The sequence below is a fragment of the Sparus aurata genome, chromosome 15 (genome assembly GCF_900880675.1).
Source record: "Sparus aurata chromosome 15, fSpaAur1.1, whole genome shotgun sequence".
In the NCBI taxonomy this organism is placed as follows: Eukaryota; Metazoa; Chordata; class Actinopteri; order Spariformes; family Sparidae; genus Sparus; species Sparus aurata.
The window spans coordinates 19,926,620-19,947,546 of record NC_044201.1 but is presented as its reverse complement, the minus strand read 5'-3'; the positions used below and the strand labels follow the sequence as shown (position 1 = coordinate 19,947,546).

Genomic DNA, 20,927 nt, shown 5'->3' with positions numbered 1-20,927 from the left:
ATAGATAAGAATACAACTCGAAGGTTTGGTGTATTTAAGTTCAACTTAAATGGTAAAAAAAAAAAAAGATGAAAAGGATACAAAATGTTGACGATATCAGCTTGAAACGTACCCAGAAATCTTTTTTTTTTGTGTACTACCAGTTTTCTGGTTATGCATAAATATGCAAACCATCTTATTTAATATGAACTAATTTTTATTTTAAATTTGGTTTAAACTGACAGGGGGAAAAAATGGGGGGTTTATTAATTGCTTTTGGGACTAAATGTAAAGTCAATAAAGTCCTTTATCAAAACAGTCAGGACACAGTAAGGAATCACGGATTGTATACTTTTCTTTAATAACTTCACAACAGGGTAAAAATCGGGTCCACTCCTCGGAAGGCTCTGTGAAAGTTCACTGTAAAACAGCCGAAGTCAGTCTTTGTGTTGTACGAATGACTGAGGTTTCCCAATCTACATTCATAGCTCACATAGGTGGTGCAAATGGCCAACAGATGGTGATTTGATATAATAATTAACAACTACTTAAAGACTGAAGGGTTTTATACCAAGATGAGACATCCGTTTAAAAAGTTGGACACTAAGTGGTGACAATTCAACAGCTGCTTACTAAAAACAGTGTCGATGGTGAAGTTGTAGCTTTCTTTGGCCTCAGTAATGGTGAAATGTGAAATGTTGAGACATGAACATAAACTTTTCTCTTTCGGCTTTTTGAAATGGAAGGCTACATTTATTGTTTAACGGTTGAGCTGGTGGGTAATTACTGTTCCATGAAATATTGTTCATGACAGCAGAAAACAGGGTGAAGCTATGAAGGTCAGGGGAAACCTCAGTGTCTGTTTGAGGAAATACAGACAACAGCTCAAATAACAGTCAGCAGAGGGCGCCAACATTTGGAGTGTGTGTGTGTGTCAGTCTGTGTCTGTGCATTGAAATAAAGTATTTCTCATTCTTACTGAAATGTCAAAAGTAACATTTGAAATTAAAGTAAAAAAAACACTTCATATCACATAAATATGCTGGTTTCGTGAGAAATGCCATTGTTGTCACTGTGTGTCCTGCTTTAACACTGCTTCTGTGTTGTTGTTAGAAAACAAAGTCCTTAAAAACGATCTTTGTAACAGAAGTTGAAATCTGCCAAATCACCTGCCAATGCACCAAAATAACATGACTGAAGAATTCTGGAGCTTGAGGACAAAAGAAAAAAACAACTTTGGGAACACTGCTACTTTTGTTAAAGGATAAGGTCACTAATTAAAATTCAGTCATCATCTTCCCCACCCTCGAGCCAATGGAAAGTCGGGTGATGTTACAGAGCAAAACAGCGTTACAGCATTCTCCTGAACAACTGAATTGGTTGGGGACTTATTTTGAAATGTGAAAAAAACAACTGCTAAAAACACAAAATGGCCTCATACAGCTCGTCCGGTCTAGAGATACCAAATTGATTTGAAAAGATGTTATTTACATTCCTTCTTGAAAACTAGTTCTATAGTTGCTAAGCTAAAAGTGCTAGCATGCACCCCATCTGAACTGGGTGCACAAGCTCGACTCAGGGATCTCAGGGCTTGCTGTATGGAGCCATTTAATGTTTTTGGGGGGATTGTTTTGAACATTTTTAAACAAGTGCCCCATCTACTTCAGCTGTTTAGGAGAATGCTGCAATTTACTCAACTTAACCAGACTTTCCATCAGCATGAGGGTGAGAAGATGAACTCATCCTTTGAAATGAATCACTCTTTGCAGGAGTGTCTGTGTGCGTTTGTGGTAGGGAGATGCGGTCCAGTTGGCAGCTTGTTGAAACTAACCATTTATAATACATGTGTGCGCACACACACATTCATGCACGGACAGGAAAAAACAAAAGAGCAGCACAGGCTCACATACAAACATCCAGGTTGTAAACAAAAGCTCTTTTTCTTATCAAAGAGTATAAAACTGCACTGCCACAGTGCGTCCTTGAAAAGCTCTATTGAGTGACTACTGCATTAGAAAAAGCAATGTTAACGCGAACATAAAACGTGGGATAAAAAAGTTCAAAGGATTATATATTACAAAGCCTTTTGGAGTCCTGAGTTTATCAAAAAATAAACGAAACAGACGAAAAGGCCAGAGTCCATACATCATAGAAATACATTAAAAGGAGAAACAAAAAACAAGATTTTTTTTCTCAGACAAGATTTGACAATTTCCTGCTTGTTCTCACACTTCCAGCAAAACAGGCCAAAAAAAAAGATCGATTGACAAATATGTTTTTCAACACATCCCTGGCTCTTGTTTGAGACGACCTACGACCAGATGAGGTGCTCGTCATTTGGGAAAAAGCAGCATCTTCTTGTAGAGTGTAAAATTATACTTCACACATTTTCAAAGATCATTGAGACGTTTTCAGAGCTATCGACAGTACATGACGTGGTCAGTGAGTTTTCACATGCAGAAAATGAAAAGTATAATCTCTTGAAAAAATACAACTTTAAATGTGTAAGTGACGCTCCAAACGAAAAATAAATGCGCTTCGTCCCTAACTGGACAAAGATGTGAGACTGTCAGGAGTGCAGGCGGCTGACAGGTCAGTTAAAGACGGTTTTGGTTCTCATTTTAAGACACACTTCCTGTCAGATTACAAACCGTTAACTGCTGACGTCATGTCCTTAAAGGTGCACTATGTAGTTTTGGGGAAGAAAGTTTTACCAGAAGAGAAAAATCTTCATTGACTGATTCTAAAAACTAAATAAACAAACTCTCTTCTTTCTATGGCTGAATAAATTGAACAAACAAAGTTAAACCCTAAAAGACAACACAATTTGTTTATATTTGGCGGACCACGCCACCTTTTCTAGCTTCAAACAGTGTTCTAACTGACTTATTTTCCTCTGAGAACAGCTTGTTTATTCGGCTATTGAAAAGATAAATATTTCTGAGTTTGTGTTATTACCTCATTAATATTAAACTCCTGAGTGTGAATTTCTTCATCAAAAACTACATCGTGCCCCTTTAACATAAACTTGAACCTTGAACTGATCAGGTAAAGACAAAACATTTTACTTTACACAAAATAAGATGAACACAACTTGGAGCAGTCCAGTACAACCACAGCCCTCTACTGTTGGCCACTGGAACACTTGTGGGTTAAGTGCCTCGCTCAAAGGCACTTTGGCAGTTGCTACTGAGAAAGAATTTACTCTCTTGTACTCTGGGATTCAAACCCAGAACCTTCTGGTAACAAAAAGTCTTCTCTAACCTTTAAGTCACTGCCTGCCCTGCTACTTAATCTTAAATTATTCTGAAATAATGAACAGTATTACATTACTGGTGTAGAAATAACTTTTTCTATATCATAATGATTACATATTTTTAGAATCCGCCTCATAGGGATCAGTTTTCTTAAAATCATCTGTGGTTAATCCGCAAGGGACAGGTATAGATTTGACATAGAAAATAGGGGGGGCAAAGAAATAAACTTTGGTAAAAAAAAAAATGACCTGGACCTGAACCCCTCAAGGTGTGTTAAATGATTTCACTCATTTAGACACTGGTGCTAGATTAGCTTATTTGAATATATGTGAAGTGAGGCTGATTGATTGTAATTCTGGCTTCAGTCCATCCAGCCTGACGTGAGAGAAAAATGAGGCAAAGTGAATAAATTCCAAACTCCAGCTGCTGCTTTCAAAAATTTACCATCCAAATATTTAAAACATCTTAACCACGGTTTGCTGAAACATTTACCAGCCACATATCAGATTATACCAGCGCTTGGCTAGTGGTCGTTTAACAAAAAGAAAGTTCCAGTCTGGAAATCTTTGCCTTGGCATCTGTTTCTCTTCAGATGTTCAGGAGTCAAGTGTCCTGATGTGAGCCAAAAGGAAACTCCTGAAGCTGAGAGTTGAGATCAACGCAGTAGTGCCTCAAGAGTCACCACACAAATCTCATATCATGTCTATGTTCAAAATGAAATATTATCCTTAATGTGAACTCACAGTTCAACAAAAAAACACGGGTCTTGCGCTGCATGTTTTGTATTGGTTGTACAAACCATAGATACACAAAAAACACTACTAGCTTCCCGGTAACGCATCTCACTGGTTCCCACTATAATAAAAGTCAGGATTAGCACCATCCACCGACTAACTGGTGGTACAATCTGAATGTGGCTGGTAAATTATGAAACACTTAGATGCGTAAACATCTGGCCTTCCTTCCATCCTGCATTCTTAGTTGGCTGGTAAAATGATGAAAGACACCAGAGGTTTGGGTGGTTAGGATGGGTTGTTGGAATCCAGCAGCCATGTTCACTGAGAGACGATCCTGCATTTGTCAGCAGCAAGTATTCCTCCTCCCTTGCGAGTAAAAATCCACCGCTCTGGATCATCGTTGAGATTTGGCTGACATTCTTGCCACGAGCAGGTAGCAGTTTGGAGTACAGTCTTACAGGACTTTTGGCCGTGGCTTGACTCATCACCTGCCGCAGGTATTTCTGTCACCTGACAGTCTTTGTCCAGCCCTAGGTTTCCCAGTCTCAGCTTTTACCTGCGGGGCTGGTGGCGTGAATGGCGAGGCAAGGAGGAAGGGCTGGAGGAGGATGAGGGCGAGCACGGCGACATTGATGCCAGGGAGGCCGTGGCAGCGGCGTCCTCTGCCTCCTCCAGCTCCCCTGCTCCGTGGAGCTCCTGGCTGACGCTGGACTGTAAGGCCGCTGGGGTCAGCCACTCTTTGGGCAGGCAGCTCTGGAGGAATGGCACGCAGGAACTGAAGTAGGCCAGGCGGTTGACCCAGCGAGGGATCTCCCTGCCACACAGGATCTTAAGAAAGGAGAGGGCAAAAATGTTACACCTTATGTACTACTTTTATGCTCTTATTCACACATTCACATATTGATGGTCTTGGGCAAAGATAACATTTGTGGTTCAGTGTCTTGCTTAAGGACAATTTGATATTTCAACAGGAGGAGCTGGTGATTGAACTTCTGGCACTGTGATTAGAGGGCAACCTGATGTTAAACACCAATCATCAGTACTCCAGCCAGACACAAGGGGGCGATCAGGACAGCTTCAAGTTAGGGAGCTGACATCCATCTTTATCTAAGGCCAACATGATGAATTGCCATTGCCACTCCCTTTTGTTTGCACATTTGTTTTTTTGTTTTTTTAAGGTACATTTCTCTACAACTTTATTTTCTTTATTCAAACATAATCAATATATTTACTCCTCAGTCAGTGGATATAATCTTCTTCATTTTCTCGCACTCTAACAACACTTCGAGATAATGTCCGAAAAGAGGAAAAGGGCACACTGCAGGCACAGTTTTGTAGTGCAGTTTGAAGTCCTCAAACATGAAATCAACACTGTGCCAAATCTGACGCAGAGGGAATCTGTTTCTGATCACAGTGAATTCTTCTGTTTATAGTTACATGTGTGTGAAGCAACTTTCTGCTTTGCACACTAAACCAAAACGCTTTCATGGACTGGATTTAACTTCTTCCTGGTTTGTTCATGTTTTTTTTACGTCAGAATCAGAGTAATCAGTCTTTTTCAAGAGCTGAATGTGGAAGAAAGAAAAAAAAAGCCCAGACACATTGAACGAATGACTGGAAATTACATCCTGCTATTGTATTGTGAGGTGACTCAAGTGAAACGTTTCTCAGACCTCCAGGAAACTTCCTTACATTTCCTGTCTTTCTTTATCTTAAACAAACATAAAAAAAAAAAAACAAGACATTCCAGAAACTCCATGATCTACTGCAGCTCAGATGGAGTGAAATGCATTTACTCATCTACGGTAACTACTACTCGTATGTGAGGTCTGGTCCGAGAAAAACCTTTTATAGTCTGGTGGAGTTCACGTTCAACGCCCTCTCGAGCATGCAGGCACAGGCAGCAACACCGCCAACGTTAGGGTTAATCATCATCATCATCGTAGCTCTATCCAGTGCTATTACAGCATTATGGGACGAGTGGCTTCCAAGAAACTCAAAGTGATTCCCAGTAAAAGCGCTTAATTGTGCTTTTATCATAACATTAACCAAAGCTGCTGAAAGGCTGTTTTTAAAGATGCACAGGGAGACATGAGGGGACACCAAATTTGCTTTTAACCACAAAAAAGTCTGACAAAGCATTCGGCATGTCGCGCTCAGGAAATCAGGGCATTTTCAAAGGACTGGTGGATTTTATAGCATCACAAGATGCAGCAGTACAAAAACATCCGCAGAGTCCTGCTGTGTTTGAAGGAACATCTTAAACAGTACCGAAGGAACTCTCAGTTTTGAGCGATCATTGAAGAAATATTTAGAGTCCTTCACACAAATGATCCTGATGTTGATGCTAAATGTTTTTATATTGTTGAAAGCAGCTTAACATCAATATCTAACAAAAGCCATGTTTTTCATACCACAAAAGAATGCCAGACCATCGAGAAGTTTTGGGGTGTCTTGTTCCAGGACACATGTATGTATGGACAAGAAGAGCTGAGGATCAAACCACCAACCCACTCTAAAGTCTGAGCCATGGCCGTCCCTGTCTGTCTCTGAGACGAAGAACAGAGCTGTGAGACATAATCTACTTACACAGCCAAAGTGTTAAAAGGTTACCGTATGTTGGTTTGCTTTTCAAGAAGAGGACCGACATCAAATTCACACAACATTTTCCCGGGAGAAATCATTATCATGGTCTGTCTTTCAAAGCTGCAACAACCATCCATCCATGTGTCCAATCATTTTCTGCTCAGGCTGTCTTTTTGTCAGCCTCCCATATTGACAAGGTTACAGTAAACATGAGAATCAAATCCTCAGGGCCAGACTGCTTCCCTGTGGAGTCAGCTCTGTGTTCGTGTCTCTGTGGTCTCGTGTATATGTATGAACGTGTGTGTATAATACTATAGTGATGCATTTGTCAGGTTCATGTATGTGTGAAAGTCTTCATTTTAAAGTTTATTTATCCCTGAGAATATTTTCATGAAGAATGTCCATCTGTGTGCATGTATTATCGTGTGTGTGTGTGCCTCGTGCGTGTGTGTGTATGTGTGTGTGTGTGTTTGTGTTTGCCAGCTGGCTCTGCGTGTCCAGGCTTGTATCAGTCTCTCTTAATCCCCATCTCAGTTCTAGATGCTAACTGCGAGACTCCCTGCTCATTAGTCACACCAGGATAAGCCGATTGAAAGTACACACTCATTCACGCACACAAACACACAAACCCACACAGACAGTTCAAGTGCTTACACACAGAACAGGAGGGCCAAAATCGAGACTTGGTTAGTCGCTCAACTGACCGTGCTGTGGTTTTTTTTGCAACACATGTCAGGTGAGCTCATTTTACTTGCAGAAATGGTGCATAGCTGTCCAATCTGTCTGTGTGCCTACCTCTGACAGTGCTGAGGAGAAGTGGTTGCAGTTCTTGTGCATGAGGTGGTAGGCGTTGCCTTTGTACTCCTTCCCCATCTCCTCCACTATCCGCTCCACATCCTCCTCTGTGAAGTCGGTGCTGCCCAACACTATGGCTTCTCTGCAAAGACGACAGGGAAAAGGGTGTGGAGGCAGGTGTTACTACGAGATACTCTTACTCATTGATGAAACATCAAGAATGACTTCCTAGCATTGTGTTTCAACCTCTTTTACACAATCATGCAAGAACGAACAACTCATAGAAACAGATTGGTTCAGTGTGTATGAGTCATTCAGTCATAAACATGGTGACATTTATAAATAAATATGGTTGCTTTTTAATGTACCAATGGTTTTGACAAATTTATGGAAAAACAAATGTTCATACTATGCACCTTTGTCATGGAATAACTTGATAAGTTTTAAATTGGACACATTTATATCCATTGATGAATTTAAAGGCATAAATATAAATATATATATATATATATATATATATATATATATATATATATATATATATATATATATATATATATATATATATAGATATATATATAGATATATATATATATAGATATATAATATATATACACACACACACACACACACACACACACACACACACACACACACATATATATATATATATATATATATAAATATATATATATATATATATATATATATATATATATAAATATAAATATAAATATAAATATAAATATAAATATATATATATATATATATATATATATATATATATATATATATATATATATATATATGTTAAATAGATTTACAATGGTTCAGCTGGATTTACCTGGTTGATCTCTATAAAGTTTTAGGGAAAGAACATTTTGATGAAATGTTTCATCACTGAGAGATTGCTCGATTCGCTTTGCTTTTGCCAAAGAGACATCTCAGTGGGTCTGATATGTCGGCATTTGTACCAGAGGATCCATACTTATCCAGTGGCCTGCATTGAGACAGTGTGTCTGTGCAAGTGTGTGTGCCAGCCAGAGTCTGTCAAGCCACAGGGCAGATCAACTAGAGCAGAAGTAATGCACAGCAGCTCAGGGTAGATGCGCGTGCACGCACACACACACACACACACACACACACACACACACACACACACAGGGCTGATTCTGGGAATCCAAAAACGTATTGAACTGGCTGGATGCACGACTGTCTCACCACTACAACAGACTCTTATTCATCTGCAGTTAAAAAACAAACAAAATGACCCAACACAGCACTGATGTGTCAGAATTATCGCACAATTACAAGTGTTAAAAATGTCTGCAGTTAAACTATATTGACCTATTCTAAGTGCAAATCCTTTGATTTTCTTGCAATCACACTGTGGGTTTCGTACAGTTGGGTTTCACTGGTATAAACATCATGCAACCTGTTCTCTTCCACTGCATTTACTTACATGCAGGATCATAATTGTTAGTGACTTTGTTAAACAGACTGCAGTTTAATGCAGCGCCATACAGTTTTTAAAATGACACTTGAGCTTAAAACCTCCTGACATATAAATATATATACACACATATAAGGGGCGTCATAATATTCATGATAATTGTGATGTTACAGATATGAAATATTGATATTGTGTTAATAATCTCCACCTATGTCTTTTTCTTTAAATGGCAGGAACATACCAGCTAACTGAGTGACCAACAAGCGGAACAGGCGGAGAAAATCCATCTTGCATCGTGAACAACTGAATGATTTGCTAACAGAGTGAAGGCTGTATGGTGATTATTTAACTGAGCGTTGAGTCAGTAACTCAAGCCCCAGGCATGAAAACATCTTTGTTTGATTGTTAACCTGAGGTGACCAACAGACCGGCTTGTTTACCTGCCAGACTGTATCCCACAGTTCATGACCAGGGGAATAGATTACTCATTATGTTTACATGCAGGTAATCTGAGAACATGATACTGTAAATCAGGAATATGAGCAGCAGACTGGTGGACTTTACTGTCATATTGGAAGCATGGTTTTATTATTTAAACTGTATTATTGGTAGTTGATGCTGCTTCCTCGGTGGTACTTACTTGAATTTAAAGGTATCGCCGAGTTCCGTTGCATCACCCGGTGTTATCTCAAAGATCCCTGAGAATGGGTACGGGTGTCCGCCATAGGCAAACTCTAAAACACACAGAAAGGAAATAAGAAGACACATTTGAGTACCAACCACGCTCAGGCAGAAAGTCTCTATTAGCCAAATAATAATTGCACTGCATCATCTATGAAACACCATTCACAGGAAGTCAATTGACATGTGAGGCGTCATATTTCTGGGTAACCTTACCTCTTCCATAGATCTCAATCCCTGAGTGAAAGACTCCGATGCCCAGAGAGCTGGTAAACTCATTGATCCAGTACTGAGGGCAGAAGAAGAGAGAAAAGAGGTCAGAAAAGTGCTAAATCTATTCAGGATCCATTATAAGAGTCACATGAATAGACGTAAGGCAGAGAAATATATTAACATAGTGGAGTAACATGTCAGCCTTTCCATGATCTCAGCTGAGATCTGTGAGCTTTGATGATTACACAGGATCTCTTACACACACACACACACACACACACACACACACACACACACACAATGAAAGACAGGCCCACACACAAACACCAGGAATAGCACACAAAATCAATAATCGCAGCAGCAGAGATCTCTGACAGTATTGTCCATCTTTTCAGTCCTGTGTCTCTAACACCCTGAGGCTAAGAGGAGATTGTCAGGAGCTGTTGCTAGGCAGAGTTCGCTTCTGTGGAAAAAGAATGATCTTTAATCACAGGCGATGGAGCGGGGGAATGCCGTAGAGAGGCTGATTGGATGTTGGAGGATGCTGAATAATTAGTACACTTGTATTATATTTGCTAACGTTTTCATCACTGTTACCAAAATCACTCTTGTATCGATGACCATGTGTTTGGGTCAGCCAATACAAAATAGTACTACACTGTTGTCCATTGTTTGGCAAAGTTATTCATGAAGTTATATTAAAATAAAAGAGCTCTAAGGCTCTGTGTTGGGACAGTTCATTGATGATACGTTCTTTTTTTGGTTAATCTATTAATCATTTCATATACAAACTGTCAAAAATAATAAAAATGTCCATCTCAAAGAGCCAGTGAAAAGAGTTGAAACAAATAAGTGCTGAATCAATTCATTCAAAAAATAATTGGCAAGGATTTACCACAACGTCATTTAAGTCAGGGATTATGTAGGACACTGTGGATGCGCCCTCTGGCAAAAATCACGACAATACGTGCAAAGTGGCACCATTTAAAAGTCAGCTGAATTAGCTGTCAACAGTTCCTGCTGAATGTACAGACAGCTATCACTGGATTACTTTCATACTGAAGAAAACTTAAAAACTGTGATGATTCTGCAGAAACAGGAAATTACTCTTGTCTATGGATTCTCAGATTTGAGTTCACACACAATGACACTGAAAAGGAGTTCAAATTCACTTCACAACTTTGTCTCACAGTGTCAAAACCTCTGATTTAAGAAAAAAAAAGAAAACTTTAAAGCCCAGACTTATCATGTTTGAGATTCAGAGTCTTGTACAGTTGCTCAGACAAAACAAAACATTTGATGATGTCACATCAAATTATTTGACTAATCAATTCAGCTCCATGAGAAAGCAGTAATAGTTGTAATTTTCCTTCTTTTCGTAATAGTGCCACTAACGCACTGCACCACAGATCCCACAATAAGATCCAGATGGAGACAACTGAACACAATATGTATTTTTGTTACAACACAGGAGCAACATCAGGCAAATGAGTGTGCATTGTACTATGCACAGGCAGACTATGTGCAAAACATAGCTACCTGATAACAGCCCGATAACCAAAGCACCCCATTTAAAACCATTCTCACACCATTTCTATGCAAATTCAAGATGTGGCTGCACAGAATCAGTAAAGGCACATTTGGAGGTCTTGGCCTCACATGTGCAAATTATTTTAAAACAAACATAAGATGTGATCAGGAAGGTAATAAGGATGCTGAAAATGCCTGTTAGAGATAATAGATAGTTAGAGTCAAAGCTGCTGTACTGGCTGTGAGTAAAGCTCAGAGTGTCGCCTTTCTGACCTGAGCCGAAACCTGAGATGCAAATTGTGAAGGATATTGAAACTAGGGTGAGCATTACTTTCTGATGACTAAATTAGAGCTGCAACGATTCATTGATTGGTTTTCAACTGAATTAATCGCCAAATATTTAGATACCGTATTGAACAGTTTGAGAACTCCAGCTTCTTAAATGTGAATATTTTGTGGTTTATTTACTCTTCTACGTCAGTAAATAGAACATTTTTTTGGTTGTGGACGAAACAAGACATCAGAGGGTGTCATATTGGATCTGAGAAACACAGATAGACATTTTTCAACATTTTCTGACACTTTTACACCTAAAGCTCTCTTCAAACAGTGCCTCAAGTTGGTGTATCTGAATCATCAATACACACACACAGGTTTTCATTTAAGTTTGATCTGGCTCCATTGGAAAATGCATTAAGGAAGTAATGACACAGTTTCAAGCGAGCTTTCAAGAGAATGACATGTTCTTCCTTTGTCGAAACACCACTTTGTCACATCTTTGCAACAAATGACTGAACAAAAAGCCAGTCACACTTTCAACAGTAACTTCCTGCACTACTGTCTTGTATCATAAAGACACTTTGTTTTTCTTCCATGAATACAGTTATGTGTAATCTAATCTGCCAGCACTGCTATCTGCTGACACACGACACTTTACCCACCTCCGAATTGAATTTCCTTAAGTGAGCCTCCTTCAATTCAAACTTCCTCGTCATCTCACTTTATGTGACTATTTTTGTCTCAATACATTTTATTAGTGTCTATTTATGTTGGTTCATACATCGTGCTTTAGAGTATATTAGATGTCCATCACACATCTATGCATCTGTACTCTTAAACAGCAAGTTGTATCATATCAGCACTAACAAACTGGATCCATTGTGGGCATAAAGAAGCAACAGCAATGACCCCCCAGAGCAGAGAGGTGGAATAATGATGCAAAATTGCTGCCTTAAACGGGATGTTTTAAAGGGGGGTAATGGGAGGTAAAGGCAGGACCAGTGTTAAACTCTATGCTGAGTATTTCTCAAGTTTGCAGAGTTGTATTTTACAGTAATTTTAGTAATACACAACACTGTGAATACGCTGAATTCTGAGATGTGACGACTTGCACTCAAAGTGGGTAAAAGTGAGTCTGCTCTAATTATCCACCAGTGACAAGGGAAAAAAGATGGATGTTGACTTCAACTCCGTTACAAATGTTCACCACATACATAGGGTAATCACCAATTGAGATTTGAATATTACCCCACACTTATTCAGTTTCCGACGGACAAATGCAATAAATGCTAAAACATCAGAGACAACATAAGACTGCTGAGCCAAGAAAGTATTCTTGCGCAACATTTCAGCCCAGCTTCTCACACTGCAGCATGTCGGTTTCCTGACCTACATAAGGTTGAAATGTTGCACAAAACAAAGCTACTGCAAGAGTTGGCAAATGGCTTTACTTTAAGACTAGGAAAATCCCCTTTCAGATCCATGTAATTGGCCTTCAAAAAAAAGTATTTTACCCCACGGACTTCTGACACCCAACACCGTCCCTAATCTGCTAACACTTTAATGGAAACCTGACTTGGATGATGCACCAAAGAGGGCTAAGCGTGGGTCGTGGGATTTATCAACTCACCCATCACATTTGAAAAAAATAATGCTGATAATTACAGGAGGATCAACATTTGGGCCAGAAATCATCTCATAATCGCGTAATTTCCAACATTGCCATTAGCAGGGGTTTTCCCGCACAGAAGATTTCCAACAACAGCTGATCGTATCTGTTGAAAGAAGTGAGTAATAACAGACATAGGAAGATCCTGTCTGTATCAGTTTTGTGGCTGTTGATCATACGAGCCCAGGAAAACAGACATCTATGTCTACAACAGCTGGTTCTCAAAGACAGAGAAGCCCTAGTCAGCTGGTTTTAACAGTCTGCTACTAAGAAGTTAAGAAACAAAGTGCATCAGCTTGTCCTCACTGCTTCAATCCTCCATCCAGGGCTTTTCCCTAAGAAGCAAGTCCGGATCCTGTTCAGACAACCGAAGACTCAAAAAACCCACAACAGCATTTAAGTAGCAAAAGAAACTCAAAGCTACTGCAGACATCAGAAGCCACGACTGACTCTACACAAAGGGAACACCCTCAACACGAATATTAGCTTATCTTGCTGTTGCAATTACTCAAAATCCAAACAGGTAATTACAAAAAGCAGCCGCTGGATTTGTCTGCGTGTGTGTAAAAATATTTTAAGGAAGCTGATCTGCTAGTTTGGTGCGCAACCCCCCACCGTCAGTAGTGAAATAAGGCTCTTATCTTAGCCCTCATTACTTTAAAGCTCGTTAAAACCTGCCTCCTCCACAGCACAGTGAGTGAGCTGAGCGAGTGTGTGTGAGCATGAGAGTAAATGTGTGTGTATGAATGAATAAAAGACAGAAGAGGGGAGGGTGGGAAAGAGAGATGGATGAACAAAGGGAGACTGGGTGCTGCGGTTGATGCCTGTGCACTGAATCATCTCGCTCAGTGCTGCTGCCGTCATTTTCTCTGTTGAGCATTATCATTAAACACAACAAATCAGTGGGGAGATATGAAATGCATTTTGTTTCAGCGTGAATGTGAGAAACAAGTGGACAGAAACAAAACTGAAAACACAAATTGAGGGAAGGAAATGGCTACCAGCCACAAGCCAAATACTGGTACATTTTTTCTGTGCCCCACACATTAGTCTGCTCTTTAATGTGCGCCGCTCTGGTAAAGGACGTTTTGGTCTCCAAATGATGGATTACTTCAATGTTAATCAAAAAAGTCAATTTTGGACAATGCACTAAAAAGACTTAAGTTTATATGACGTGAGAACTAAATTCATCTAAAGATTGGACCTAAAGCTGGAAATGTTGTGGATGCTTCTGAGCTGCTTAAAGTAAAAATGCCATGTTTTGTTTTTGGTGATTACACAACAGCCTGATAAAATACTACAAGTTTTGGTGCAAGTTGAATTAAGGTGAGGCGTTGGGTCAAGGGGATGAGCCTTAACATAAGTTTTGTTAAATATTGGATATATGGATTTTGATTCTAAATGCAACCAAAGAATTACAAATACACTGGAACTCCACCATGTAACTGCGTAACTTAAGCATTTAGAACTGAGCCATAACAGGGACTGCCCTCACCAAGAATGATAAATACAAACAATAACTATAATGACACCAGTGTCAGCATCCACATCAATGAACAATAATGTTCTGTAAACTGTGGCACCACGCACATGCTGCATACCCAGGCTGTGTCGGCAGCTCAGGAAAATGGATGTTAATAACCTGTTACTACAATGGCTTCTACCACTTTGCTTCATTACCAGTAGATGCAGTGGAGTCCCAATGAAACACGGCTACCTGACTTACTTATGTCTCAGCACATCTTACCTGAGGATACAAAAGGGAGCTCTGGAATCATGACTGCTGCATTGATCCGACACAGAATAACACAGCGCGCTCTGCTGATTATCTGGCTATGTGCCGCTGTTAAACCTAATACACTGACACACACTCACAGTAGATACAGTAGACCTCAATGCTGGCTGGCGGGCAGACAGGTGGTGTGCAGATAATGCTGTCTCATTAAAGGAGCGTGCTAAAGCACTCAGAGCTGGCCAGGAAATCCACTTAGTAGAGATGGGAGCAGGACGGCTGGGTGGAGAATGGGAGTTGTGGAAGGAGAAAGGGTGGAGGTGGTGGTGGTGGCGTTGTGTGTAGCCGAGTCAGCACAGATATTCCTGAAAGTCACGTGACCACATTGATCTTCAAATGGAAACGTTTTGAGTAAATGTCCAGTGTCTAACTTACACTGCAGGGCCGGCAGATTAACATGCATCCCAAAACGACAGATGCTCTCACTGAGCCAACGTGCTGCCCCTCTGCCCCCGGCCAGTGACAGCAACACCGTTCATTACATGGTGTGAACATTGAAGACATCACGGTGTGGATCCTGCAGGGTGTCGCCACTGTCCTGACTTTTGCGGTTAATCTGATATTAATGACTTTCTCTTAGACAGTCAGTCACCTTCACAGTCACTCAACCGTCCATTGAGCCAATAAACAAGGCTCTCATCACACTCTCAAATTTTGCTGCTGTGACTTTGTTGCATGTACTACTAAGCATTGTGCTAATTCAGCTATGAAATACAGTGAAACGGTTATTATATGAATGACGGAAAGTTTATCAGTTTATCAATTTTTCAGGTCATGCAAAACATGCCCTGGTTAATGGTTCTTTACTGTGAGTCCATTTGTCTGACCTGATATATGAAAAGATTATCTCCAGTTTTGAGACTGTTGGACAGTGTTGCTCCAAAAAAAAAACTCAGCCTCTAATGCAGTCAACTTGGGTTTAAGGACAAAGCAAAAAAAGTTACACATTTCTGAATGTGCCAATGCCAATCCTGGTGGTTGATTGTCAATATTTCCTGGATTCCTTTTAAACATCAAACAACTAATTGATTGTTCAAGAGAAAAAACTGACAGATCAATCAACAGTGAGAATCATTCTTTGTCGTAGCCCTAAAATATGGCCTCACTGGAGTATTCGTACAAGAGTAAATGACAGGACAGAGGCCACTTCTTAGTTTCATATGTGTGACATATAACCCGTATCATAGGTCTGCAATAAACTGCCTGGTCAAAGTGATAAAATATTTATAGCTCTAGTACCAGAATCAACACAACATCACATGGCCTGAACGTGCTTTAGTCTTAGTTTTGCCAAAGTCAATTAAAAATGTCCTTTTTACATTTAGTGCCAGTTCACTTTCTTGTTAAAGTTAAATGAGAAGATTGATGCTACTTCTTACTGCATGCTCTGAGCATAAAGCTAAAGCCAGGAGATGATTATTTTGGCTTAGCATTAAAGGTGCACTGTGTAGTTCTGGGGAAGAAAGGAGAGAGAGAAAGATCTTCACTAACTGATTTTCTGTATGCCAAACAAACTCTCTTTGTTTTCAAGACTGAATAAACAGAATAAACGAAACTGACCTTAAAGGACAACCGAATTTCAAACTGGTTTTACTTTGTTTATATTTGGCGGACCCTGCCACCTTTTCTAGCTTCAAACTGTTCTGGGGACCTTATCTTCGTCTAAAAACAGCTTGTTTAGTCACTTGTGGAAAAAATAAATATTTCTGACTCTTTACCTCAATCAACAGTCAGAGCAGACCCATCAGTCTGCCCACCTGCAAAAAGCAAGTCGGTTTACGAATTGTTAGTCAGCCACAAACTTACTCACCTATTCAGTAAGCGAATCATCTCACGCTCACTAAAAACTGACCTTTATGCAACAACTGAAAAACATTCGGGCGCCATCAACCCCTGCTCAGAGTCGGCAGACAGTCAGTGAACGAGCGTGCAGCCAGTCTTGCAGTCAGTTGGTCACTTTTCCCCCTAGTACTCAACAGAGTCTAATCAATAGACAGAGGAGGTGTTTAAAGTAGAGGAATGAATGAATGAATAGACCGCAGCCATCAGCCCATTATTCAATGAGCGCTAGACACCACTGTAATCAAGCCAAAAATCTTGTTCCCACAGTAGCACATAAAAAATACAGACACCAAAAATATGTTTGGGTGTGAGTCGATCTGCATGCACAAGCACAAACCACAAGATTCCTTTAATAAATCCCCTCAGTCTCTCACACACTCATATACACAGCGCAGTTCTTAACATCAGTATAGATATCAACTGCAGCATCATTTAGGAAACAACATAAATTAATTAAAAGAACAAGAATGGCCTTTAAATGTTACGTGTGTGTGTATATGTGTGTGTGTGTGTGTGTGTGTGTGTGTGTGTGGAGATTTTTGTAAGCCTTTGCATGTGAAAGTGTGCTGAGGCCCCAGCAGCCGTTCATATTGAATTGAAGTGAGACAGAGATAAAAGCTCTTTACCGAGAAGAAACTAATGTGAACTGCAAGTCGAGCGAAAAACAAGAGGAAGCGAAAGAAAGAGGGGGAGGAGACAAGAAAAAAAAGAGAGTCTGCATGAGAGGAGACGAGAGAAGGACAGAATGATCGAAGAAGGTGGGGGTTGATGGATCAGAAGTAAAGCGAAGAAGAAGAGCGTGAATCTGTGGCCGAGGAAGAAGGGAAGGAGGGAAGAAAAAATACAGTGATTATGAGGATATATACGAGTAAAGCCGAGTCCTGATTTCACACAGTTATGCTACTACAGAAAATGTACACTGGTCTACTTTATTTTACAAGGAAACATCTTCGTAAAGATTCTCAAAGACTCTCTGTTTCAGTGTAAATCCATATGACACAGCCTCTAACCTCCTGACCTACAGCATGTGATGATATATTGACCATCAGCTAAAAGGGGACAGAGCAGCAATAAATCTGATTAAAACAGAAGGAAAACAGGAGCAGGCACATTACATTATGTTGCTAACATGGAACAGATCTGTTATCCAGCTTATTTGTGGCGACAAAAAAAAAAACAATATTTTTGATAGGAAGTCGGGATGTCTCCAGCCCTGTTTGAGATGTTCTCTGGCTGTATTTGTGGTAACCAAACAGATATTTTTGATGGGAAGTCAGGACACCTCCAGCTTTGTTTGAGGAGACAAAACTGCTTTTTTTTTTAAATAAGCCCTCTGAACATTTCCCCACTGTGTTTGTTGCGGCCAAAAGAACTATTTTAACCAAAAACCTGATCTTTTCCTAACCCTAACCAAGTGTTTTTTTGTTGCCTTAACCTATCCAGGGCATAAGGACAGCATTGTCACAAAATAAAATGTAAAATGTTTTGATGTAACATCTTTCTTTCAACCACAATACTTAAATTCTTTGAACAAAAAAATCTAAATATGATTTCTTTTTCTTCTGGGTCTAAGGAGGTTATATCCAAGTGCTGATGCATTTAATCCTAAAACACTGCCTCTGCCCGTTTAATAACCCCTAACAAGACAATTCCCATTTTAAGTGTAATCTGTCCGCCTTTAGTAATCCATATCAATCAATGATTCATCAACAGATCATTCAATTCCCAGCCCCCCCTCCCTACCCACTGACTCACTCCTCCATGGTGACAACACAATGACTCAAACTCACCCTCTGCCTCATTCTGTAACAAAGAGAAACACATTTCCTCCCCGCAGAAACGCAAACTGGGTGAAATCGTCAGTTGACTTTCACATCCACGTGTGGTTTAATACAAGCTTGGTGTACAATGCTTTGCAGTCTTCGACCTGAGTGAACTGAAACCCATCAGAAGGCAAGACTAGGCTCTATTTACAGACTGACACAGGTGAATGAACATAAGATGTAAAAAGGATACTGACCACTGTAAATGTTTAGTTTATGTCCCGGTTCTGTTTTGACAACAGCAGCTTAGAAAGTCCAAAGAGGATCATTTTGCTCCACTCCTGATTTGGTCACCCATTACTGTCAAAGTTACACATGTGCGCCTGTGTAGTTCTGAGTCAATGTGTGTGTTTTAAAACATTTTGAGCTGCTTTACCTGACTCCATTTGACTCCACTATTTGTTTTTTAGAGATGTTATCCGATCCAGGCACGTCAACAAAGTTCTGGTTTGAACATCATCTGAATAGTGCAAAGCCTTTCCAAACGATGTTTAAGTCAAGAGAACTTCTTGCAGTTGATGCTGCCACTGCTGCCGTGTTTCACTTCATCTGAACCAGCACCCAAAGCTCATGTTGTGTTCAAATGAGCCATGTTTGGTGTTTTAAATGTATGCCGAATTGAAAACTAGTTCACATTAATAAGAAGGGACCTTTGAGTGTTTGACTTTCATCTTTAAAAACCTGCTGATAAGTAACGCAACATTAAATCGCATTATTTTATAATGGAGTTTGGCATTCCATCCTGACATTGTTGACATGACATAGAAAACATACAATTTTAAGGCTCTCTTCACCAGGATCTACCTTTCCACTTACCATATCATAGACGTTCAGGATGATCGGCTCGTTTGCCATCACGGGCATCAGGATGTTCTCCCCCTACGTCCCTTCTTCTCTTCGGGTCTTCCTCCCCCCGCACACCCCCTATCCCCTTCCGTCGGTGCGAGATCCAAACTCTCGCCCTCCAAAAATAGACCTTACTCCTCCCCTTATCCCTGGCACATTCACGACAGATGATCAGCTTGATAATTCAATTTCACAACCCGGTGTAAAAAACGTTTGGGGTCCGTGGATGTTGTTTTACCCTCCAACATCTGACTGGCTTTGTCCGAATCGCCCCGGTCGCGGAGCAGCGGGCAGCGGCGGACAGATGAGCCACTCGCTTGTCAAAACGATCTGACTTGCTAAACCCGTTCAGCTACCGAGGTCGAAGTGAAAAGGCGGACTTCACCGAGAGATTCTTGTCTTCTAGGAGGCGCGCTTGCACGACAAAACCGAACATTCATTTTCCCAAACGAATTATTCAACAGAATGACATACCGCCGAGGTATTAAAACAGTATTTCTTCCGCAGGAATGACTTGCTACTCCCTTATTAGCTAGCTAACGGTAGCGCCGGAGCGGGCAGGCAGGATGCGACTGCAGGGAGAAAGCTGGACGCTGAGAGGAGTGGGCGAGCAGAGCGCTGCGATGACTCCACGCTCGATTAATCAACCTCCTTGTGCATCATGGGTAATGTAGGTTTCTCAATTAGATGCCGCAAACAAAAACAGCGTCCAGCACCAAGAACTGAACCAAAACGAAGGAACTTCACTATCTGGCCAAAAGTATGTGGACACAATTCAGTTATAATTCGGTCTGAGACCTGTTTTAAGGGTTTGGAGGAGTTCCTATAGTTCCAGTTTGGTGTAGCAACATAGAATAATACTTGAGCTGAAATGATTAGTCTATTATTTGATTACTTGTTCAAATGAAGCAACTAGTATAATAATTAAATAATCAATTGACTGATTTTTAAGCAAATATACCAATACATATCACAGGTTCCAGCTTCTTATATTTGCTGAATATAATTGTTTTCTTCAACATGACACTTAATATCTTTGACTTGTGGGATTTTGTTTTGACACACAAACTATCTGATTGGGCAACAACTAACGATTATTTTCATGATTAAATTAATGCCGATTATTTTCACCATGAATCTTTCATCTATAAAATGTAAAAATAACAAACACATAAATATAAAATGCTCCTCAACAATTTCACAGAGCCCAAAGTGACATCTTCAATTGCTTCTTTCGACCAACCAACTGTACAAATCCCAAAGAGTCTTCATTTACTCTCATAAATGACAAAAAGCAGCAAACAATAAATCAGTTGTTAAAAAAAAACAAAAAAATATCACGTATCATAAAAATAATCATTATGCAGTTTCAATTTTGCTTTTCACCGTTTCCACGTGCAAGTCCCGGCATTTAAATCCACTTAAGTGTTGCTTGAGTCATCTTG

General features: G+C 40.0%; 1 protein-coding gene across 1 annotated transcript; it reads right to left on the bottom strand.

Annotated features, from left to right (window-relative positions):
• Positions 1 to 316: 316 nt before the first annotated feature.
• On the bottom strand, positions 317 to 20,103 carry LOC115596230 (deubiquitinase DESI2). The gene is made up of 5 exons (XM_030441106.1): positions 19,453 to 20,103; positions 9,705 to 9,777; positions 9,448 to 9,541; positions 7,355 to 7,496; positions 317 to 4,801 (listed from the first exon to the last, which is right to left on the bottom strand). The coding sequence occupies exons 1-5, from the start codon at positions 19,498 to 19,500 to the stop codon at positions 4,526 to 4,528; spliced, it is 633 nt and encodes a 210-aa protein (XP_030296966.1). The 5' UTR covers positions 19,501 to 20,103; the 3' UTR covers positions 317 to 4,525.
• Between the last annotated feature and the right edge of the window lie 824 nt (positions 20,104 to 20,927).